Raw genomic sequence first — 24,230 nt, forward strand, 5'->3', positions numbered from 1 at the left:
TAACGGCTGCCCCACCCTTCAAACCGAAACGCATTACTGCTTCACGGAAGAAATATGCAGGGTGGTGATACCTACCCACGCGGACTCATAAGACATCCTAGGTACCATCAGTAACTCTCTTAAAATCATCTTCCTCCAATAACCTTTCGTTATGAAACCCTTCGTCACTTTGAAAATAACACGACCCTATCATACCGCCTCTAGATGGGCCTCGTATTATCACAATAGTTCCGTGTGTGTGAGTTTTTTTTATTTCTCGATCTACGTTTGCTGCTAGAGGCGCTGTTTCAAGTTTGAGTTAACTTTTACGCGATCGAGAAGTTAAAAAGCACGCACTAAGCACACCGTACTAAAAGCACCAGTAGCACACTCGAAGCATCCACATTGGTCGTTTACTGCCTTGGCTTTATAATATTATTATAATAAGACACATGGTATTTTACTAGATGACAAACGAAAAACTAATTCAGCTTACTCGTACTCAAAAAGTCAATAAGCTCATCGATGCGATCATGGTGCTTGCCCCAGCGCTGAAATGCCTGAATGCTGTCATGTTATTTCTCAAACGAGGTTTTGGTAGAATAGGTACTAAGCGGTGGATAGCGGCTTGACGTGCACCTGGCATTATTGGCGGCCATGATTGAGTATGATCTATATCTATTTATAATATATATGTACTTACAATGACATTACAAATATATATTGAATATATTTCAAAAGTAGGCAGCGGCTTGGCTCTGCCCCTGGCATTGCTGAAGTCTATGGGCGACGATAACCACTCACCATCAGGTGGGCCGTATGCCCGTCTGCCTACAAAAAAATGCCTACAAAAAAATTGGGATTATAAAATATCGTTAAAATCAAAAATCGCAAGTAGCCGTTAAATAATCTTTATAAAAAACCTCGACAAGAATTAAAAAAAAAAAAAAAAATATTTTTATTGTGTTAGGAACTTTTATGTCACCTTATTGGCATTTGAGCCTTTAAATAAATTTACCTTTACTCATCCCGAAACTTCATGATCGGAATCCGTCAACAAAATCTGAATCAAAACGTCAATCAAGTCAAATGTCAAATGTAGCTTGTTGAGGTAGAGAAAGTGAACGGTGTTTTCGTCGAATTTAACTTCTGAAGTTCATTAAAATTTCGATGTAAAGATACGGAGTTGAAACGTAGCGGCGACATGTAATTGAAATTAAAAATAATAGAGTACTTTTTAATTTTATATAAACTAATATCGGTTGAGGTTATAATTTCAATTTATATCAATTCGTCACCATAGTTGTGCGCCAGCAGTATATTTAGTACCGGAAAGTTATTAAATTATCTTAATACTGTTTTCAACAGTTCCAGACTAAATAGAAGAAAAATGGGCCTTATAATTTCAAGATTTCGCGTAAGTAATAGTTTGATAAACATTTTTTGGAGATGAAACCAAAGACTATTTTGATTATCATTTGGCTACATTTCAAATGTTAGTTCGCTTCGAACTATATGCGGATTAATGTTATCGATATACACGAGGTAATCGATAGCGAAACGCCAATTTTTTTATGTTAGAAATAATATGTAGGATTCACGAAAAGAAAAACAGATCTTTTATTTGATTAGAAAATACTAACTTTCTGTTAACTTACTTACTTATTAACTAACTAAAATTTAACCACACATATATTGGGTAAGAGTTGTCTGTAGTTAATTTGAATCCACCAATAAACTTAAGACCAATGGTATTGATGGGAATTGAGATGAGATTGAGAGTTTGTATCAGATATATATGTTTTCCTTAAAATAAAAACAACTAAACAATCATATTTATGACTGTTTTTTCTTCGGATCAGCTATATCTGTGTTGTCTTTCATGAATCAATGAAAAGTGGGGGTCTACCAAACTAGGGACAAGAGCCTGCCTAGTTTAATAATGGAGTTTATAGAAATGTTATGTTATATTAGATTATTTATCCATCGACAGCTGACTACTCTGTATTAGATTAAGAAGAAGATGTTAGCTTATATGATTTACGGTACGCAGCTGCTCAGCTCTGCCACTGGCATTGCTGATGTCCATGAGTGACAGTAACCACTCACCATCAGGTGGGTTGTGTGACAGTCTGCCTACTAGGGTGAAAAAAAAATTTAATTATAATATTGTACAAAATTAACGGCAATAAATAAATAAAAAATTGATATAAGATTATTAGGATGTCTTGTTATTAAAGTTTTTATAAATAGGCAGTAATACAACATATTCAAATTGTTCCTTAAGAGTGGAATTGTGAAAAAATACAAATTGAGCAGTTCATTTGTTTTATTATATTATATAATTTATTTTACCCATTTAAAAATGTTACAATGTTGAAAATTGCGTAAAAATCATAACTTGGGAAATTTTCTAAATTGTGTATAAACTTTAAAATTTAGTTAGTATCCTGACAGTCGGAGATAAAGATTTTAGGAAACTTGTTTGTCCTGTTATTAAAGAGGAAAATAAGAAAGGGGCATGTTTGCACGGACATTAAGTAATATTTCGTCAATAGTTACTCAATGTGTAAACATGGACTGTTATCTTTAAATTTTATAATTTCATATTGGATATACTTTTAACAGATAAAGTAACAATTAGGTGATGAAGTAAGATTGTTATATTTTAATTGTAATTCAAATATTTATTTTGTTCTTCTCTTGTCCGTAAAATGTTGTGATTCCTTTATAGAGAAACAAAAAATAATACATGTTTTTCAATTTGTTTATTACATTTAAACACATAGATGTAATATCATAATTTGTAAATACAGGAAACCTACTACATAAAAGCTAGTATTTCCCTTTTCTAAAGTATAAGAACACAGTACAAAAATTTAATTGAAAATATCGAAAAAATGTATTTATTTCATGAAAGACAAACTGGATATTAGTACTAAAACATGAAAGTGAATAATAATGGTACTTCACGTTAAGCCTCCTGTTTACTATATAGATGAAAATTGTTGAACCTTCCGAAAATTACACTTCTTATGTAAAAATGTGATGCTAAATGTCCTTAGCTAAAACACGTCTACTGTTGTACGTAGATCTCTCAAGGTTCTTCACCAGGGCGTCAGCTTACATTGCTGATTACCCATACTGTGTCTTCCAGTGAGCATTCTTCAATGAAGAACTCATGAGTTCCAGCGGCGGTCATCAGCTCTCAAATTTAATAAAGTTATTGTTATTACAACAGAAAAGCTTTAAAGTATTCTAATTAACTCAGTGTAACTGACAATGACCGGCCGACCTTAGGTGTATTGTTCTAACATTTGTACATATTAAAATGTTTAAATAGATTACATTTCAGAGCACCACCGAGGAATTCCAAGAATGTATTAATTTTATTGTACAAATAATAGTTTACTTTTGTATCGTGTGGTAGACTGAATATTAAAACGGTTGAGGCGTCCTCTGCTTCGCACTAAAGGTGACTAGTGTACTTACTCATAATGTGTGATATCACTATGCCACTTTCCAAATCATAATCACGACGGCAATAGACGATAACATATTGAAAGAAGTGCTCCCAACGACTTTCACGACGAAGACATACCATAGTGTAATAAAAATGAAAATCACAAATATGTTACTGCGGTATTACTGGTATTGATAGTAGGGCGTTTTTTGAGTGTAATGGTGTACCGCCATTCAGTCTACTGTCGCGAAACGGTTATTCTTCTTCTCTGTCATACTCCAGGCGGAGTGGTCGTGGTTATGTATTGTCTTTATGCCTTGGTGGCGGTACGTGTACATTCAATAAGGGAACACTTTGTTGATGACTTATTAATAAAGTCTGTCCATCTTGTGGGTGATCGGCCGCGAGAGCGTTGACCGTCTGTCTACACCAGGGGTTCCCAAACTTATTTTGTCTACTGCATTTTTTCACCTTCTTAAGAACCACTATATTGAGAGCTCAGTCGGTGTCCCAGTTCGCCTTGATTAAATTACAAATCGCCTTCCAAGCCTCTACACAACGCCCCCGCTTTTTTTTATTTTTTTTTATTGCCTTTGTAGGCAGACGAGCATACGGCCCACCTGATGGTGAATGGTTACCGTCGCCCATGGACTTCAGCAATGCCAAGGGCAGAGCCAAGCCGCTGCCTACCGCTTAATACTCTGTAATACGCTTTTTTCTGTGTTTCTTACCGCTCCTCCTTTAGGCCTGCAGCGTCCACAGGGGGCGTCATCGCCCACTTTGGGAAAGACTGGTCTACACCATTAATCGTTCCAATGAGCTTTCTTTACGGATGATATGTCCAAACATATTAAGGATTCGCAATTAAGGACTTATAAAGGAATCGAAGCGGTTATACATTTAGGGTTAAAAGGTTTGACACTCCCTTTATACACTACAACTTCAACGATACTATGATCGCATGTAACCACTTAACTCCGGGTGGGTTGCAAGCTCGTCTACCGTCTATAGTACGATAAAAAATACTACAGTTGTCAAAGTAAAGCTGGTGTTTTGCGTGTAAATAATAGATAAAGATTTTTAAATTTCAAGTACCTATCATGTTTGATTGACACGTATCTACTATGTAATATCTAAGGTTACGAAAGGTATGGACGTATGTATTATCGAAGCACCTATAGCTTTGTCATTGACGACAATATCAGCTCGGCTCACCTGGTGCGAAGTGATAGTAGGAACACTTGTATTGTAAAGTAGTTTAGAAAGAGAGAGAGAGAGAGAGAGAGAGAGAGTAATAAAAAATGCGAAACATTAAATATAAATAATTGTAAATAGACATGCTATAACAAAAACTGACTTCAAATAGAAAAAAAAAAGGATATTCCAAAACAAATTAATATACACTAAAAACAATAATCATCGAAATCGGTTGGCGTGATATTGAGTCATTGAGTTATTCATCTATTAGTCGCGCGCGTACTTAATGCAAATTTAAGACTTATATGGTTTTCTCATGGATACCATTATCAGAACTGGAGTAAATTGAAATGGGACTACACGGGAAGCGTTAGCTTTCTAATAAATAAATAAAAACATCAAAATCGATTCATCCAGTCAAAAGTTATAAGGTAACAAACAATAAAAAAAACATACAGTCGAATTGAGAACCTTTACCTTTTTTGAAGTCGGCAAAAAAATTACAACTGGCGGTCTTATCGCGCGGTGTATATACATACACACATACATACATATATATGCAAATACCATACATATAATAATAATAGTTTAGTTTATAATAATAATAATAATAGTAGTAGTTTACTGCTGTCCGTATGGATAGCAAGGAGTACGGTTAGTTACGGACTTTATATCCGTCTTGCTTATATCTATCTATCCGGAAGCAGTAATGCGTTCTGGTTAGAAGACTTGTATATACGTTTTTGTTTTTTTTATTGAGTAGATGTGTGGACGAGCTCACAGCCCACCTGGTGTTAAGTGGTTACTGGAGCCCATAGATAAGCCACCCATATGAGTTCTAAGGTTTCAAATATAGTTACAACGGCTGCCCCACCCTTCAAACAGAAACGCATTACTGCTTCACGGCAGAAATAGGCAGGGTGGTGGTATTGTAGTCGTCGTGGCCTAACGGATGAGACGTCCGGTGTATTCGTGTTGAAGCGATGCACCGGTGTTCGAATCCCGCAGGCGGGTACCAATTTTTCTAATGAAATACGTACTCAACAAATGTTCACGATTGACTTCCACGGTGAAGGAATAACATCGTGTAATAAAAATGAAACCCGCAAAATTATAATTTGCGTAATTACTGGTGGTAGGACCTCTTGTGAGTCCGCGCGGGTGGGTACCACCGCCCTGCCTATTTCTGCCGTGAAGCAGTAATGCGTTTCGGTTTGAAGGGTGGGGCAGCCGTTGTAACTATACTTGAGACCTTAGAACTTGTATCTCAAGGTGGGTGGCGCATTTACGTTGTGGATGTCTATGGGCTCCAGTAACCACTTAACACCAGGTGGGCTGTGAGCTCGTCCACCCATCTAAGCAATAAAAAAAAAAAAAAAAAAAAAAAAAACCTACCCCTGCGAACTCACAAGAGGTCCTACTACCAGTCAAAAACCTGTTATACTATACAATTTACATTTACACCTTACGTAAAGCTGGGCTGTATTTGCAATGTTTTGTCTCGGCTCCAATCATTATACTCAATAGTATTGAGTCAATACCAGATAATGATCGAGGTCATTCACCCTATATTTCCAATGAAAAAATTAATAACAATTATGCAAAGCCTTGCCGAACGCTATTCATTACATGTGACGTCATTAGGGGTTAAATGAAGTGAAGATGATTACGATTCGGTATTCCATGCCGATTTCCGCAACGACTTTTCATGTGATGCTTATGCCGGCCACTCACATGCGTACGAATATTTGCGCCGTCAAACATTCATTCGCAAACTTAGCGGCTGTGCAAATGGGTTCGGTACTCAAATTGCGAATCCGTTTGCGCTTCCTACTACACTTGTTTACGAATGTCTCACGAATTTCTCCTCCTTTTTAATTCGTCAATAGAACATTGAAGAGAAAAGAGTTTTGATTCTTTCCCAGACATCATTAACAGCCATGCTGTTTTTATGGGATTTCTTTTCGAAACATCCGTTGTCTTCGCAATCCTGGGCGCAACTGGTCACACGAATGTGTAGGAGACTACGCGAAGGATCGCGGTTCGCGCGCTTTGATGTCTGTTAAAAAACCGACACAGCTTGGAAAACCACGAATGCAGCGAAAACTTTGCATAACCATTTGCAAATGTCGTCCTACACTTGCGGGTTTGCGTATTCGTGCGAATGTGAGTGACCGGTATTACAATAGAACCGAATCAGAGAACATATTTATCGCAATTTGACGCAATGATTTATTTTTCATAGATAAATATTTGTTAGTAAGAAAAACAATTTTTTTTTATTATCGCATTATAAAGGAGACGGAAAATCGTGGGCCAAAAATGTAATAACTTGGAATGTAGTCTAAAAAATTTGTCATATTTTTTTATATAAGAATATAAAAAATCACCTCAATCCTCTTTCTGGGACCGGAGAAAAATGAGAAAGTTAGTTTTTGTCGGTATAACGGTGTGAACTATTTAATTAATCGATTACAGGATTATAAAAAGAAAAATATTGCACTAGGTAATTAATGCAAAGTAATTAAATGAGCGATTTATACTTGTTGTGTACAAGTGCGGTATACGCCGGATTTAATTGTAATTATATACATAAATGAAGAAAAAGTCTATTATTACTTAACAAAGTATAATGATTATCGATTTCAAATCGATTAAAATCGATTGTATTTTTGATGACAGCTTTGACAGTAAGCTGACATGACGTTTGTTCATAGATTAAACAATTATTTTTTGGCGCTTGTTGGTTTTTTCTGCTCTACTCGTTTTGTATCTTCGACGCATTTTGACTGTGTATCTATCGGGCTGTTTTTATATTTTCAACGATCACTGCTTTATTATTACGGATTCCAATTCTGCCAGCCTTGTACGACAATTGCTTCTACACTGGACACCGAAGATCGTTCACACGTTTGACTTGAAATTGTTGCATTGGATACTGTTGAAATTATGGATCGCTGTGTGAATTGGATAGCAATTCCATATTCCATACCTGATATATATCATTGATATTCATTCATAATATGTCATTTAAAAGATTATCCAATGGATACAATAAACATTTACTTATGCTTAAATAAGTTATTATTCAGCTCTTTTAAAGAGATTGTAACATAACCTAACTTTTACTAAATCTTTATTAACTCGGCTCTCAGATTGAGAAAACTTTTATAATTTTCAGCAAGGTACTGATAAATCTGAATCTATTAATTCATATTAGTTTCATCACGTTACATTCGGGCCCAAAAATGTATGTAATCGTTTCAGTCTCCTTTACGTTCATTCGTTCGCAATCCGCCAAAAACCCATTATTTCAGGCCAATATATGTCGTATTTTTTTTTTTATGTCCCTTGTATGCAGACGAGCATACGGCCCACCTGATGGTGAGTGGTTACCGTCGCGCATGGATTACAGCAATGCCAGGGGCAGAGCCAAGCCGCTGCCTACCAACACATGTCACATATTATGTATGTATGAGTATTAAATGCGTCGTTGTTAAAGGTATTCGAATTATTACGTAATATTAAATCGAAATTATCAAGGTTACGCCAAAATAATTATCGGAAGATCGTTTTGATTTTGTCAAAACCTTTATTGGTGCTTTTAGGATGACCTACTGAAACTGAATGTTCCCTAGTGGCTTCATACTGGGTGCCGCGTTTACAGATACCGGTGTCTATCTGTCTGCTCATCTAAGCCATTGTAAAGACAATACAAAAAAATATCAAAATGCTGAACTATAGTCTCAAACAGTCGTATGAATGTCGTACACAATACGTTCACTTTCAGGTGGTGTTTGTCTGAGATCCTCTGAGAGTGTTTAATCAAAAAACGTTCTTTACTAAAGCTAAATAAAGTTCAATTTACAATCGAAACGTCCGAGTCACGGTCTAGTAATTTTTTGGTATAGATATTCAGATGCTTTCGTTTTTTTATTTATAAAAGTTTAATCTCGATGACGTTGCTCGTAATTTCGTTTTCGATTGGTTGGTGGCATTTAAAGAGATTTCTATTTTGATACACGATGGCCGAGTGTCTGTTCGGTGAGTCTGGTCCGATTTAAGAACGGCTATAACTAGTCTATCCATCAATTCAAATGCGATTATATCCTTAACTATTCTATTGACTTCGAGGGGTCATACTAGATTTGCCTAGCGAGTAGCTGAGCTCGCGGGTCTCTAATCTGGGTACATTGCTACCTCGAGGGGGCATACTAGATTTGCCTAGCGAGTAGCGGAGCTTACGGGTCTCTAATCTGGGTACATTGCTACCTCGAGGCGTAATACTAGATTTGCCGAGCGAGTAGGTGAACTCACGGGCCTCTAATCTTGGAACATTGCTACCTCGAGGGGTCATACTAGATTTGCCGAGCGAGTAGGTGAACTCACGGGTCTCTAATCTGGGTACATTGCTACCTCGAGGGGTCATACTAGATTTGTCGAATGAGTAACTGAGCTCGCGGGTCTCTAACCGGGTACATTGCTACCTCGAGGGGTCATACTAGATTTGCCGAGTGAGTAGGTGAGCTCACGGGTCTCTAACCTGGGGACATTGCTACCTCGAAGGGTCATACTAGATTTGCCGAGCGAGTAGTTGAGCTCACGGGTCTCTAACCTGGGGACATTGCTACCTCGAGGGCTAATCTCAGTACTGTTGGGTACTATTGGTAGCAGTAACAAGAACAGAGATACTTGTTGAACTCATAATCGGTGAAGCTTAGGGGGCGGGCTGAGAGGACGTAGCTGCTATCACTACTCTAGTGCGCAAAGCAGCTGTCTTTGAGCTATTAGGCCTTCTGGGGCGGTCGAGCAACTGTTAGCAAATCATACTTCTGGCCTTTCTGTTCGCCCACCAGTTCTGCCAAAGCTGGAAAGACCTTCGGGCCCCCGGTTTTACTTCCGTTGCAAAAACGGAATAGCTAGGAAAAAATGGCTTAAATACATTGTAGACCTACTGTAGACCTGTAGAACCACTGTAGATCTATTTCGTAGGTAGGTCTTCGGCAGTCTGCAGTGTAGCGTCACAAGAAACCGTTGATTCTGTCAGTTATTTTCATTGCATTGCGTGCTGCACAGAAATCCTTGGACAGCAAATGGTATTGCTACTATGGTAATTTTTCGATATTACTGTCTAAAAACGCCTGGAAGCGGTTCTTTTAGATTCATTACTATATTAAGTGCCTGTTATTAGTATGGATTATATCATTAATAAGGGTATGATAATAAAAAACTACAGATTTGGTATCCTATATGTATGGTAGAAGGTGCTACAGTCTTAATTTGCTGTAAAGCAGTGACAATTCGGCTTGAAGACTGGGACAGCTGTTATGGAATATACAATAGAATTGTTTAGGAGATTATGTGCGTCAAAAACACGCATGTGAACATGAAAATGAAAGTACTCGTTTTCCCTAAAAATGGGTCTAATTTTCGACCTTCGGAATTCGATCATAGGCGAAACTAGTTGTGATAAATAAATCAAGTGCAGCGTGACCCAGTGATTTATACAATCAATTTATTAGTAGTAACACTACAAATTTGGACTAGTACCAAAAAGTTTAAAAATTGATGCCAAAATCGCCTAACGATAGCCGATACGTTTTCACGGCCGATTTATATCTAGGTCATCCTAACTCGAAGCACTATGTAGATGATTTGAAATTGAAGAATGACTTTTGACTTTTGAATTGTCAACGGCAATAGGAAAACGAATTTGTTGTTTTTAAAAGTGCAAGAGATAAGAGATCGCAGATTTTGGGTGTTTCGTGATTCAATAGTAATTGTTCTGGTGCTCGGTTTTCGTGAGATATCCGTTGAAGATGGTACGTAAAATAATATTCAGCTATTTCAGTTATTGTAGATAGGGAGAACGGGTTTTTAATGTATTTGGAATTGAGAATAAGTTAATAATTGGACCGTCGTTAATATACTGATAAAATTACTTATTTTAATGGTTCTTTTCCCTAACTTATCGTATTGGCAGCCTAAGGGGCTATTTTAACTACGCGCCGACCGGACCATAGTTAAATCTATACTAATGTATAAATCTACAGTGGTTTTTACGGATGTTCCGTTATAACTACTGAACCATGCATCCGATTGACTTGAAACTTGGTATCCATGTAGAAAATACCTGTACTTAATGGATAGGCTAACATTTATATGAGTGTTGGACTCCCTACACCAGTTCTTTGTGTGGGTGAGAAATAATAATGCTAATTTTAAATGCCCAGCGAAGCGGACGGGTAGTAGCTAGTGTTATATATAAGCAAAATGAAGTACGTGTTTATGGTTTTTTAAAACGGCATGTCCATTTTGATGTAATATTTATATTTCACATTTGGCGATAGCAATAGTGCTGATCGAAGATAATAAATCTCTCTGATATAGCACCGTTTTAATCGCCGTCTAGAGGACCTCAATCAATCTTGATTATGTAGTCAAACCCGGTCCGCTGTACTGGCCGATCTTTGGTTTGAGTTTGATCATTACCAAAATTCACAGGATCCATATGCTAGGCTAATCTGAAGATACCTTGAATTTTTTATCGAAATTGATCCAGCCTTTTTAGAGTCTGTACACACACATTGTTTCTTCTATCTCTCTTCCACATCGTTCCCTCGTTGCTGAGGATCGCGACCACATGTGACTTACCTCCATCGGCGTTTGGTTTTTTATATACACCTGCATTATTTAGTGGACTGACAAAATTAAAACTACAGTAAGAGGTCCCTTAAATGAGTGCAGACATGTCAAGTCTGCCCCCTCCCACACTACCCGATCACGACCACTCAAGAGTGACACGATTGAGAAGAAGAAAAATATTAATTGGAGCGCTCGCGTTCCATACCAGAATTTACATTAAGTTTTCTTTTATTCCAGCGCAAGAAAACAACAACAGAAATACTCGAACGACTAGAAAACGATATAAAAAGCATAGAAAGAGATGGCCAATACAAGGAGCAAACCCACAAACGCGTTATAGGATACGTTATGGCGTATTCAGTGGGTCTATACGTGTTATTTGCCATCCTTTACTACTACATGTACGTGGGGAGGAGTCAGTATTGGTTGCATTCGCTGCTGTATGCCTCGCCTTTACTGGTTTTGCCCGTGCTGTGAGTATGTAGTTAATTTAATCAGGTGTTTGTCAGCTAATCCCTTGCGAGTCACTCTTGGTTAAAGCGTGCAGGCAGTTAGGGCGTCTCATTGGCCCGCACGGGTTGGTATCTTTGAACTTACCACTGGATCGAAATCGCTTTTTTTTTAATTGCTAATATGGGTGGACGAGCTCACAGCCCACCTGGTGTTAAGTAGTTACTGGAGCCCATAGACATCTACAACGTAAATGCGCCACGCACCTTGAGATATAAGTTCTAAGGTCTCAGTAGAGTTACAACGGCTGCCCCACCCTTCAAACCGAAACGTATTACTGCTTCACGGCTGAATTTAGGCAGGGAGGTGGTACCTACCAGTGCGGACTCACAAGAGGTCCTACCACCAGTGCTTGGAATGTCTAATAGTATCTTGGTCGGAGATATTTAATGAAGAATAATTGTATTCTTTTTTCAGTGTGATATTCTTACGGTCATCAATATCCTGGTATTATAATTGGATGATAAACAAGAACAGGATGAAGTTAAGCAAAATGAGGGAGGATAAAAAAAAGATATTGGAAGAGGTGATGAACACAGAGACATATAAGGTAAGGAGATAGATGCTGATGACGAGCCCACTGAGTTTCTCGCCGGATCTTCTCAGTGGGTCGCGTTTCCGATCCGGTGGTAGATTCTGCGAAGCACGGCTCTTGCTAGGGTTCGTGTTAGCAACGTCGTCAGGCTTGAGCCCCGTGAGCTCACCTACTAGTTAAGGTTACGCTGAAATAGCCTCTCAAGGCTATCAGCATAGTTAGGCCAAAAAAGCAGATGACGATGTTCATAAAAATGATGAGGAGGCTTCTTAACCTGGAGCTCTAATCATCAATGGCATAGACACCACCACCAGCGGCAATCTATTTCTGTTTAAATTGTTTTTAATGCTCTTCAAAATATTAAGGTACGTTTGATACTATTCAAATATATTTATTGTAAATAAAAATGGTATTCAAATAACACACGGGAATCTGGCCGCGAAATAGCATTGCCTGAAGACTGACATTCATACTAGTACTCAATTTATATATACTTATATAATTCGCGCAATGTATCTGAAGTAGAATAGAACCATCGTGGAACTAGTATATAAAAATAGCAAACTAGCAAATAGCTTTACACTAGATTGAGTGATCGCAAACTTGGGGCGAGCTAAGCCTATACTGGTGGTAGGACCTCTTGTGAGTCCGCGTGGGTGGGTACCACCACCCTGCTTATTTCTGCCGTGAAGCAGTAACGCGTTTCGGTTTGAAGGGTGGGGCACCCGTTGTAACTATACTTGAGACCGTAGAACTTATATCTCAAGGTGGGTGGCGCATTTACGTTGTAAATGTCTATGGGCTCTAGTAACCGCTTAACACCAGCTCGTTCACCAATATAAGCAATAAAAAAATAATTAAAATACACCAAAGACAAACGTACTCAAAATAAACTAAGAAAATATTGTTGTGAAATAGTTAAGGTAAGTAACAATCTTTTTTCAATGTGTTTTTTTTTTTCAAATTTCCAGGTAGCCAAAGAAATCCTTGACAAATACGGAAGTCCAGACGACCAGTCGAAATCGTTGAAGCCGTTCGTACCAACCCTGAACGTACCCGGTAATCTTCCTAGTTCACCCCCAGGTAGAATCCATTGTAAATACGACCTTATTGTCATTTAGTACAGTTCATTTTTCTTGATTAAATTACTTGAATACTCTGTTGCATTTTGCTTTTGCAATTCATAGTTTTATGTATGTCACATATTTGTTCCTGATTCGGTAAGTTCGGTAAAGCCGGTCGCTTTGGGTTGAGGCATGCTACGAATACCATGGACAGCCCGCCGCACCTACATTTCTATTCTCAGGCAGTTAAAAATAGAAAAGACTCACCGTCTATCCATAACCTGCCTACAAAGAATATTGCGGTATTTTGGTCATGTTGAACGCAGGGATACCAGCAATTTGGAACGCCTTGTGGTGACCGGTAAAATAGAGGGAAAAAGGTCTAGGGGTAGAGGTCTCAAACGATGGTCGGTACCTGTCAGCGACGCACCTCATCAAGCTACAGAACGGGATCGATGGAGACAGCTGGTTGACGGAATCGGACGGAGTCACGATCCTCAGCAGTGAGGGACCGATCGAAGAGAGAGAGAGACTATCAAATCTCATATCAGTAATGACAGCAAGCGCCCCCACCTCTCCGTCCCATCGTTCACATACCTAAGGCGCGGCCAACTAGTTCAGCGCGCACAATAGGCCTTACTTTTGTTTCCGTGCTCATAGAATATTATTTTGTCGCCCCTTTTCCTAAAGTTCGGGAACGTTCGAAAAAAGGTACTTGCTTGCGTGTATCTTGGCTTAGATTTTTGTAATCGATGTGTGTGTGATGTCATGTGTCGATGGATTCAAACGTGACGACCGATTGGCGTGCTTATTGTTTAGTTTAGAATTTACCGCGAAGACTGTGGTAGTTTTCCAATTACAGAGCATAATGCGACTCAGTGACGCACAATGCCGAATTATGCTGAAGCTTAATTGGAACGTGAATTTGTTTTCAAATGCATCAGCAGAGTGCGCTAAGTTAGCACAGCTTTAATTAGCATTGATTGACTAAGAAACTACAATGAAACGAAAGCCTTACAATTTTTTTCAACATGAAATAATATTACTAACGATAATATAAACAAAATTTCGATCAATGCCAACTTAAAGAAAAAAACACTTGTCAATTTTCTGTCACTGAGTCGGTATCGATTGCGAGTATCACGCTAGAGCAGTACTTCTGAGAGTGCTCGATTGTGCAAAGCGTTGCTGTAGTTGGAACATTCAACGTTGAGCATTATGCCGCATAATGCGCTCTTGTGCTGTAATTGGAAAACTACCTGTATGTACAGTTTTGAGAATTGCCACATCCGACTTTCGTGTTCCCGCGTCATCGTTTGATCGTCATCTTTTCACTGTGTATCGTAATGTTCTAGTATGTGTGTGGTTTTTTTTTCGTAGTTTAAAGACGCATAACAAAAAACACATTAAATCTACTATTCCTTAATCAGTGTAAAAGTTTTGTTTAAACGCCGCAATGGAATGCAAACAGAGCATAAAGTGTAGCAAACGTGAGCGAGGCAGGTCAAACGATTTGTACACTTTACATTTCCGGCTCACGAAATGTCGAATAACGTTACCGCAAATATTTATGTTTGGTCATTATGTATTACTAGTGGCCCCGCCGGGTAGGTACCACCACCCCGCCTATTTCCGTCGTGAAGCAGTAATGCGTTTCGGTTCAAAGGGTGGGGGTAGACGTTGTAACTATACTGAGACCTTAGATCCATATCTCAAGGTGGGTGGCGCATTTACGTTGTAGATGTCTATGGGCTCCAGTAACCACTTAATACCAGGTGGGCTGTGAGCTCGTCCATCCATCTAAGCAATAAAAAAAAAGTAGTCGAAATTTGACTATAATTGATTGAAATTATAAGTTTGAACATTATTAAGGTTCTATTGTCAAATACTATTAAACTTCTTTATTCACAGATAACCCTAAGACCACACTATAGACAAATAATATTAAAGTTAAACAATATTAACCTATATAACCTAAGTTGATATCATTAAAATAAAGTTGTGAGTGGTTGATAAATATACAATTTAGGAACCAGAAGTACCGTAGAACTAAATAAAATTTCGCAACCTCAAAAAACCGTTCTGCTTACAGTAAGCACAGTCGGTAGTCTGGCGCTCCGTTTACAACGGGATTTTTGAACGGAACTTGGCGCCAGATTCTACCGAATTTGACCACAGACTTTAAGCAACAACAAAACTTTGACAATAAACAAAGATATGTGTGTGTCAAATTCATGGTAGTGTGTGTAATGTTTTTTTTTATTGATTTAATGTATTATTAATGCATTATTGTAAAAAAATATTATCATTCTGCACTCCTTCTCTATATTCTCTTTAAGTATGGGAAATTTCATACCCCTCTGCGCAATTTTCGTTAAAAAGGGATACAAAGTTTTTGCTTCACGTATTAATATATAGATTATCGCTTCAGGAACTCTTTTATATCTATCGGTCTGACAAGCTGTTTAAAATTAATCCCTCTGATCAAATTTTTTTTATGTTACATGACCTTACATGACAATATCAGGTCACTACCAGCTAGATCTGCACGCTCGTAGCATTTGGGGTGCAAAAGGTCCCATTTTATTCACCCCTAAAGTCGTATCATTCAAAAGACGTTGGCAATATTTGAGCATTTGAATATCGAACAGTGTCTGTTTCCAGCAACACCGGGACAGTTGAGACAGAGACAACTAGCATTGCAGACTTCGACACCGATACCGAACAAAATGAACATGTTGGCTATAAACAACACGCCGAACGCTCTGTACAAAGGACCGCGTCTTAGAGTAAGTTAGATGCTCGTTTTCTCTAGAAAAATCTGGCCAACTTTGGAACATCCCTCTTGGGGACTTGGGAGGTCAAGTCTCGATTCAGTGATTGAAGTCGTCGTGGCCTAAAGGACAAGACGCCCAGCTTACTCACATCGAGCGATGCAACTATATCAGTGTTCGAATAGTTAATTATAATAAGTGATAATCTATCTTAATCTATATATATAAAAATGAATTGCTGTTCGTTAGTCTCGCTAAAACTCGAGAACGGCTGGACCGATTTGGCTAATTTTCGTCTTGAATTATTTGTGGAAGTCCAGAGAGGGTTTAAAAGGTAGATAAACATGAAAATGCTCGGAATTAAATAACAATTTTGTTTTTCCTTTGATGTGTCCCCCGTCGGAAGGATTCCTTTTGTTTTTTTTTAAAGTTTCTTTATACAAAAGCTTAGGTCTTTTATTTATCGATTGAGGCACTACGAAGTCTGCCGGGTCAGCTAGTATATATTAAGTACTAATATATTAAATTGCATGAGCTACGGAGAGGGCTATGCTTGGTATTTCTCTACGAGATCGAATAAGAAATGAAGAGACCCGTAGAGGAACCAAAGTTTCTGACATAGCAAGCTGAAGTGGCAGTGGGCAGGTCACATAGCGCCGGACGGCGGCCGGGTCGGACGGCCGATGGGGCGGAAAGATCCTCGAGTGGAGACCATGTATTGGCAAACGCAGTGTGGGACGACCACCTACCAGATGGAGCGACGACCTGGTGAAAATCGCTGGGTCACGTTGGATGCAGGTGGGAACGGACCGGCCGCACTGGACATCAGTCGGAGAGGCCTATGTTCAGCAGTGGTCAGTAGACAGGCTGAGATGATGATGATGGCGATGACGATGACGATGATGATGATGATGATGATGATAAATTAGTGCCTCGTATTCCCCAGTCGGACCAGTTGCCCAGGTCACTGCTCGACAAGGACCGGTCTGCTCTCGACAAAGTGGTGGACTATCTTCTCAAGGACGGGCCCAATCATCGGATGGCGCTAATATGCAGGGAGTGCTTCTCGCACAACGGTAAGATGACATTGAAAATTAAATAAATAATATTATAGTTTAAAAAAAACTAACAAAATACGCTTTTATAGAAAATCCAAATAGACAATCAAATTTTAATAAATTTGAATTAAAAATAGTGTAAGAAAAAATGATTTGGGCACCCAAATGGTATCAGTAGTTATAAATATTTTATGAACAGATATGAGTAGAAGGGTTATTTTGATAATATCCTGAAAAGCACCCCACGCTTTTTTTTACAATAAAACCATTTTTTTCTTACACAATTTTGAATTCATATTTATTAAAATTTATTTTCTATTTTTTAGTTGGATTTTCTATAAAAGGGTACCTATTTTGTTAGTTTTTTTAAGCCATTATTTATATTCTATAGATATTTCATTAATATCCTTGAGAGCACGAGTAGCTGGGCCGAAAATGGCCCGTGTCCTTTAATTGAAGTTCAATTGTAAACATCGAACTGTTGATGCCGATACCAAATAAAACGAACTTTTGATTATAAAGATAAATTTCGCGTATTAAGTGGAATGTCGTTTAAAACAAATTTTCCTTTCACATTTCGATATACTGCACCTTTAGAGTTATAGAGACTCATATCGAAATTTTTGGATATCGACTTTAATTAAAAAATTGACCTAGACGACCGCTTGCAGCGACTGTTAATATTGAAATGAACAAAAGTAGCTTAGACAGGGACAAACTTATCTATAGGTCTCTTTCACTACGACTTTTCGGTTTGAAATCTTTATGTCGATGTTTTCCAAGAACACATTTTTTTGATTGGTTCTATATAATTCCAAAGGTGCGACATATGATACGATTTATGATATATTTGACGGTAGGCAGCGGCTTGGCTCTGCCCCTGGCATTGCTGAAGTCCATGGGCGACGGTAACCACTAACCATCAGGTGGCCGTATATAACAAAAAATAATAATAAAAAAATAACTGGACTAAATTAAAATGGGACCACACGGGAAGCGTCAGCTTTCTAATAAAAAAAGAATCATTAAAATCGATTCACCCAGTCAAAAGTTATGAGGTAACAAAAAAATACATACAGTCGAATTGAGAACCTCCTTTTTTGAAGTTGGTTAAAAACACATTTGTTGGGTTGGGTCTATATATGCGCTATGTACACGCGAATCGGTTGTTAGTGCTGTGTAGCCGGCAACAGTACCTACTACTCACAGACACAGCCCACTGAGCTTCTCGCCGGATCTTCTCAGTGGGTCGCGTTTCCGATCCGGTGGTAGATTCTGCGAAGCACGGCTCTTGCTAGGACCAGTGTTAGCAACGTCGTCAGATTTGAGCCCCGTGAGCTCACCTACTAGTTAAGGCTACGCTGATATAGCCTCTCAAGGCTCTCAGCTTAGGTAGGAAAAAAAATCGGTTTCTTTCACTCCGTCCCCTCCCTCTAATCAAAAGTTCACCCTATCAACAGTTATGAAGTAACAAACATAAAAAAAACAAAACATACAGTCGATTTTACTGGTGGTAGGACCTCTTGTGAGTCCGCACGGGTAGGTACCACCGCTCCGCCTATTTCTGCCGTGAAGCAATAATGCGTTTCGGTTTGAAGGGTGGGGCAGTAACTATTGTTGTAACTATACTGAGATCTTAGAACTTATATCTTAAGATGGGTGGCGCATTTACGTTGTAGATGTCTATGGGCTCCAGTAACCACTTAACACCAAGTGGGCTGTGAGCTCGTCCATCCATCTAAGCAATAAATAAAAAAATTTGAGAACCTCCATCTTTTTTTAAGTCGGCTAAAAAACACCTTTCTTGGATTGGATGTATATAATTGTAAAGGTGCGCTATGTACACGCGAATCGGTCGTTATTGCTGTGTACTCGGCAACAGTACCTACTGAGAAGCTCTGTATCTACCCGTGTCAGGCATGGCGATGGCCGAAGAGTACGAGTACGTGTCGTACGTGTGCGCGTACTGCGGGCGTCTCAACCCGGCGCGGAAGCAGAGGCCGGCCGCGCCGCTGCTGAGCCCGAAGGCGCTGCCGCCGGCCGTAAGGCGGATGCACGGTCAGTTCAATTAATTTATTTCTTACTAGCCGACCCGGCAGACTTCGTAGTGCCTCAATCGATAAATAAAAGACCTAATACTTTTGTATAAAATAGACTTAAAACAAACAAAAGGAATTCGCGTCCGACGAGGGACACATCAAAAGAAAAACAAAATTTCACCTTTTGAGCATTTTCATATTTATCTACCTTTTAAACCTTCTCTGGACTTCCACGAATAATTCAAGACCAAAATTAGCCAAATCGGTCCAGCCGTTCTCGAGTTTTAGCGAGACTAACGAACAGCAATTCATTTTTATGTATATAGATTGTTTAGATCTGCCTTTCCCAAAGTGAGCGATAACGCCCCCTTATGGGAGCTGCAGGTTTAAAGGGGGGCGGTAACATATCCACGAAAAAAATGGGGGCGCTGTGTAGAGGCTTGGGAGACGATTTGTAATTTCATCTAGGAGGACACCAACTGAGCTCTCGCTATATTGGTTTTCAAATAGGTGAAAAAATGGGGTCTCTAAAAAATAATTTATTCTCAAAGTGGGCAGTAGACAAAATAAGTTTGGGAACCCCCTGGCTTAGATGATTGGATGAGCTCACAGCCCACCTGGTTGTTAAGCGGTTACTAGAGCCCATAAACATCTACAACGTAAATGCGCCACCCACCTTGAGATATAAGTTCTAAGGTCTCAGTATAGCTACAACGGCTGCTCTAGTCAAACCGAAACGCAATACTGCTTCACGGCAGAAATAGGCAGGGTGGTGGTACCTACTCGTGCGGACTCACAAGAGGTCCTACCACCAGTAATTACGCAAATTATAATTTTCCGGGTTTGATTTTTATTACACGATATTATTGCTTCGCCTTGGAAGTCAATCGTGAGTGTTTGTTCAGTACGTATTTCATTGGAAAAATTGGTACCCGCCTGCGGGATTCGAACACCGTTGCATCGCTAGATACGAATGCAACGGACGTCTTATCCTTTAGGCCACGACGACTTCAGATATGTACCCCCTCCTGATTGAGACTTCGTCCGCCTACTTGTACTGACGCAACTGGAAATACCTCTGGACCACCAGTAATCTTTCCTTCATAAAAAAAAATTATATATATTATCTTTTCGTATGTCTACTGTATACGATCCGCCCAACGTTTATCGAACGAATTCAAGTGTTGTTTAGTTTTGTCATGGTACTGTCCTCGAACGACAGATGGTGCGCATCGCAACTAATTAAACTTACATAGAATTATGAAATATAAAATGATTTCTTTCTGTACGACAGGCGGAAGTGACGATTCTTCGGTAGCCAGTTCGGGAAGTGAAAGCGAAGACGAGAAGAATGGAGGAAATCATTGTAATAACTTTGAGAGTGAGTATAATTGCGTACCTAAATTTCCATCATGAGCACTCGCGATTGGTCGTCCTGCGTATTTCTATTGTTGAGTTAGGCAACAGAGAGCCGGTAGCCCTCATCCCTAATGCATTTCGTGGGGTATGACGTCATTTGAGGCTAAAACATACTAAGTAAGTAACAGTTTAACTATAGAAGCTTTTACTAGTGGTAGGATGTCTTGTGATTCCGCACGGATAGGTACCACCACCCTACCTATTTCTGTGAAGCAGTAATGCGTTTCGGCTTGAAGAGTGCCGCAGTCGTTGTAACTATACTGAGACCTTAGAACTCATATCTCAAGGTGGGTGTCGGTATTTACGTTTTGGAGGCCTATGGGCCCCGGTAACCACTTAATACTAGGTGGGCTGTGAGCTCGTCCACCAACCTATGCAATAAATAAATAAAAAAGATTCGACCGTTGTATGTTATATTTACTATAGGAACAGCGAATCAGTGACTGTAGTGATATTTAAAAACACAGGTTGGCGTTTCGACATCTAGTTATAAAAATGTATGAAAACAGTTATTTTACAAATATAAGTTAGTCTTTGGTCGACTTCAGTGTATATTGTCGAGACGAGTGGAAAACGTTCCTGAAAGCGGGTAGACAGATTTTATATTTCGGACATCCTACCCGCAGTCTCCAGTCGACGTCTGATCATGACGCTGGCAACACGTCGAATTGTCGGGAACAAATTAAGACTATAAAACTGTGATTACATGTGGGTCGCGTTTCCGATCCGTTGGTAGATTCAGCAAAGCACCACTCTTGCTAGGGCTAGTTAGTGTTAGCAAATTCTCTCAGGTTGAGCCCGTGAGCTCACCTACCCGTCCGCGCGAAGTTGGAATAGCCCCTTAGGCTACCAGTGATAAGATAGGAAAAAGAAAAAAAAAACTTGCATCGTCTACAGTTAGACAGTAACAGTGACTAAATTTTAATGATCTATATATTAGTTCCCTGTATTATCTATTTTAGACCCTATCGTTTGAGGTCTCGGTTCAAAATCTTATATCTCAAGGTGCCCAGTATCAAGTGATCTATAAACTTTTCAGCCAATTTAAAGGAATTAAAATTAACTGTTTGCATCTAATTATTTATTAGGTTATTATTTAGGCACAATTGTGAATAAATAGAATAATACTTAATTTCCAGAATCGATGAGCGAGTCGGATCGTCCCCCCTCCCCGGTTGAGGCGGACCTGAAATCCGACGAAGAAAAAAAAGAAGACTGAATCTAATTAAAGTATCAAGACTATTCTCATATTTATTCTACGTTTGTCCCTGTCTTGTGTGAGTTTACATTAGATAGAAGATTAACAACGACTTTAGTCTTGATCCTTTCTGTATTTTTTTTGTAGAAGAATATCAAGTAAAGTATCAAGATTTTACTCGTTAATATTGTTGTAAATTCATCCTCCTGTTCGTTGTAGTTATTTAATGTAATTAATAAATATATACGAGGTTTAATTTAGTATTTAAAACGACGTTAAAATAAATTGCTATGTCCCAAAAATCTTAGAACTGACGAAAAAAATCTATCTAATAAATATATATATATATATAATGTGACTGAAGTACTCTTTAGTTTGAGACATGAATTTCGTTCTCCGAATTTTTTTATCGTATGATTCTAATAAATATTGTAAATTTGGTTTTTTAATGTTCATACGTGTTTCGTGGGTTACTTTGGAATAAAACGTCGAATAATCGTTCGAGAGGTTTAATGATTATGATTAACTTTAAAACAAACACTTTAATCAATCTTACTATCTTACTATAAGCGCACGCGCACACACAAGTCGCAACAACAATAATAATTATAATACAAAAAAATGGAGAACGTTTTAGCGCGTCGGCGTCAGTCCATCATGCGCGAGCGCAGTGGCGGCTTGCGATGGCGGCGCGGTCGCGGACCAATCACGGCCGGTTGAGGCGCGTTCCGAGGAACGCGCTGATGGGAATTAAGGGTGCGTTCGGAAATGTCCCGTCGCGTTATAGGCTCCCCCTCCAAGTTGGTAGCACGTCCCGGGTCCAACTTGGTATCTGACGGTTTAATACGCGGCCTACCCCTACCTTTCTTTGGAACAATGGGTGTGGTTTGCTTATTATCAGGCGTTTGAGTAAAGGGGGTCAGGTCCGAACTGTGGTATTTTCCTATGACAGTGTCGTCGTCAGTCAAATTAGCGAGTATAAAGGTAGTGGGAGTTATAACTCGTTTAACGCGATATGGGCCATCTCGTTTTGGCATGAATTTGCTGGTAGTTCCTTTCGAGGCATTGCTCAGTGCTCGGTTTTTACTAATAAAGACAGTTGTACTTTGAGATCCCGATTCTTGCGCTCGACGGGATTAGCCTCAGGGTGGTAAACTGGGATGAGCTCTTGTTTAATACCTAAAATAAACATTGAAAGTTGCATCACTGAGGATATGAATTGAGTCCCGTTGTCGGACACAACTCGGCGTGGCAATCCATATCTGAGGAAGTATTCCTCTATAAGAAGCTTGGCGCAATTTTCTGCTGTGGCCTCCACAAGCGAGAACAGCTCCACCCACCTGGTAGCTACGTCTTCAACAATAAGAACCCATCGTTGTCCTTGATCTCCTTCAGGCAGGGGACCGAAAAGATCCACCGCCAGGACTTCAGATCTTTGTTGGAGGACGGGTGTCTGGAGGAGACCAGCTGGTTTCTGGTTTGTGGCTTTATACCTGAGACAGTCCACACAGTTCTTTAGGTACTCTATGACGTAACGACGCATTCCGGGAAAAAAGAAGTGCTCACGGATGCGTTGTAGAGTCCGCTCAATACCCTGGTGGCCAGCAGTTGGTGAATCGTGAAACGACTTTAAAATTTCTTCCCTTTTTGAAATTGGCACTACCATCTGCGCTTCCTCGGAGTCGTTATCTGGATCATAACGGTATAACACGCCCTGCTGCAGTACATATCCACGTTCCAGCCACCGAGTAGAGGTAAGTTCGTCTACGCTTTCTAGGTCTTGTATAATTTTAGCCACTTCCGGATCTTCAAGCTGCTCGGCTCGTAGCTGGCTCGGCAGTGCTTGAGGTAAGTCGACGGTCACGGAGCACACTTCGCAATCGTTGGTGCCGTCACAGGTAGGTCGACTCAAAGTATCAGCCAATGTATTAACTTTACCTGGAGAGTATTCTATCTTGAGATCAAACGCCTGGAGTTTTAGTGCCCATCGGATGAGACGACCACTTGGGGATTTGAGTGTAAGCAACCACTTAAGTGGCTGGTGGTCACTTTTGACTATGCATAGATGGCCATCAATGTATCCCCTGAACTTTTCCACTGCCCAGACGACTGCGAGCGCTTCCCGCTCGGTGGTAGAGTAATTCCTCTCGGCTGACGTCAGAAGTCTGCTGGCGTATTCGATTGGTTTTTCATTGTTATTGTTACCTTGTAACAGTGCAGCCCCTATAGCATAATTGCTGGCGTCGGTGCGCAGCAAGAAGGGCTGAGTGTAGTCGGCCTGTATCAAAATAGGAGCGCTAGTAAGCTTACTCTTTAGCAGGTCGAAGGCGCGTTGTTGTGCTTCACCCC

The 24,230-nt window shown here is 39.5% G+C and overlaps 1 protein-coding gene across 3 annotated transcripts; it reads left to right on the forward strand.

Annotated features, from left to right (window-relative positions):
• Positions 1–1,057: 1,057 nt before the first annotated feature.
• Positions 1,058–22,137, forward strand: Lnpk (zinc-ribbon metal-binding protein lunapark). Of its 3 annotated transcripts, XM_028172973.2 has the most exons (10): positions 1,079–1,185; positions 1,348–1,396; positions 11,522–11,757; positions 12,212–12,344; positions 13,301–13,412; positions 16,058–16,182; positions 17,114–17,243; positions 19,143–19,283; positions 20,559–20,645; positions 21,823–22,137. In XM_028172973.2, the coding sequence occupies exons 2-10, from the start codon at positions 1,370–1,372 to the stop codon at positions 21,900–21,902; spliced, it is 1,071 nt and encodes a 356-aa protein (XP_028028774.2). In that variant the 5' UTR covers positions 1,079–1,185; positions 1,348–1,369; the 3' UTR covers positions 21,903–22,137. The 3 variants fall into 3 exon arrangements, with proteins under 3 accessions (XP_089591693.1, XP_028028775.2, XP_028028774.2); XM_089735567.1 differs by having other exon boundaries at positions 1,058–1,396; XM_028172974.2 differs by having other exon boundaries at positions 1,078–1,396; positions 13,301–13,388.
• The last annotated feature ends 2,093 nt before the right edge of the window (positions 22,138–24,230 follow it).

This window comes from Bombyx mandarina, chromosome 02 (genome assembly GCF_030267445.1).
Source record: "Bombyx mandarina strain Sakado chromosome 02, ASM3026744v2".
NCBI classification, from domain to species: Eukaryota; Metazoa; Arthropoda; class Insecta; order Lepidoptera; family Bombycidae; genus Bombyx; species Bombyx mandarina.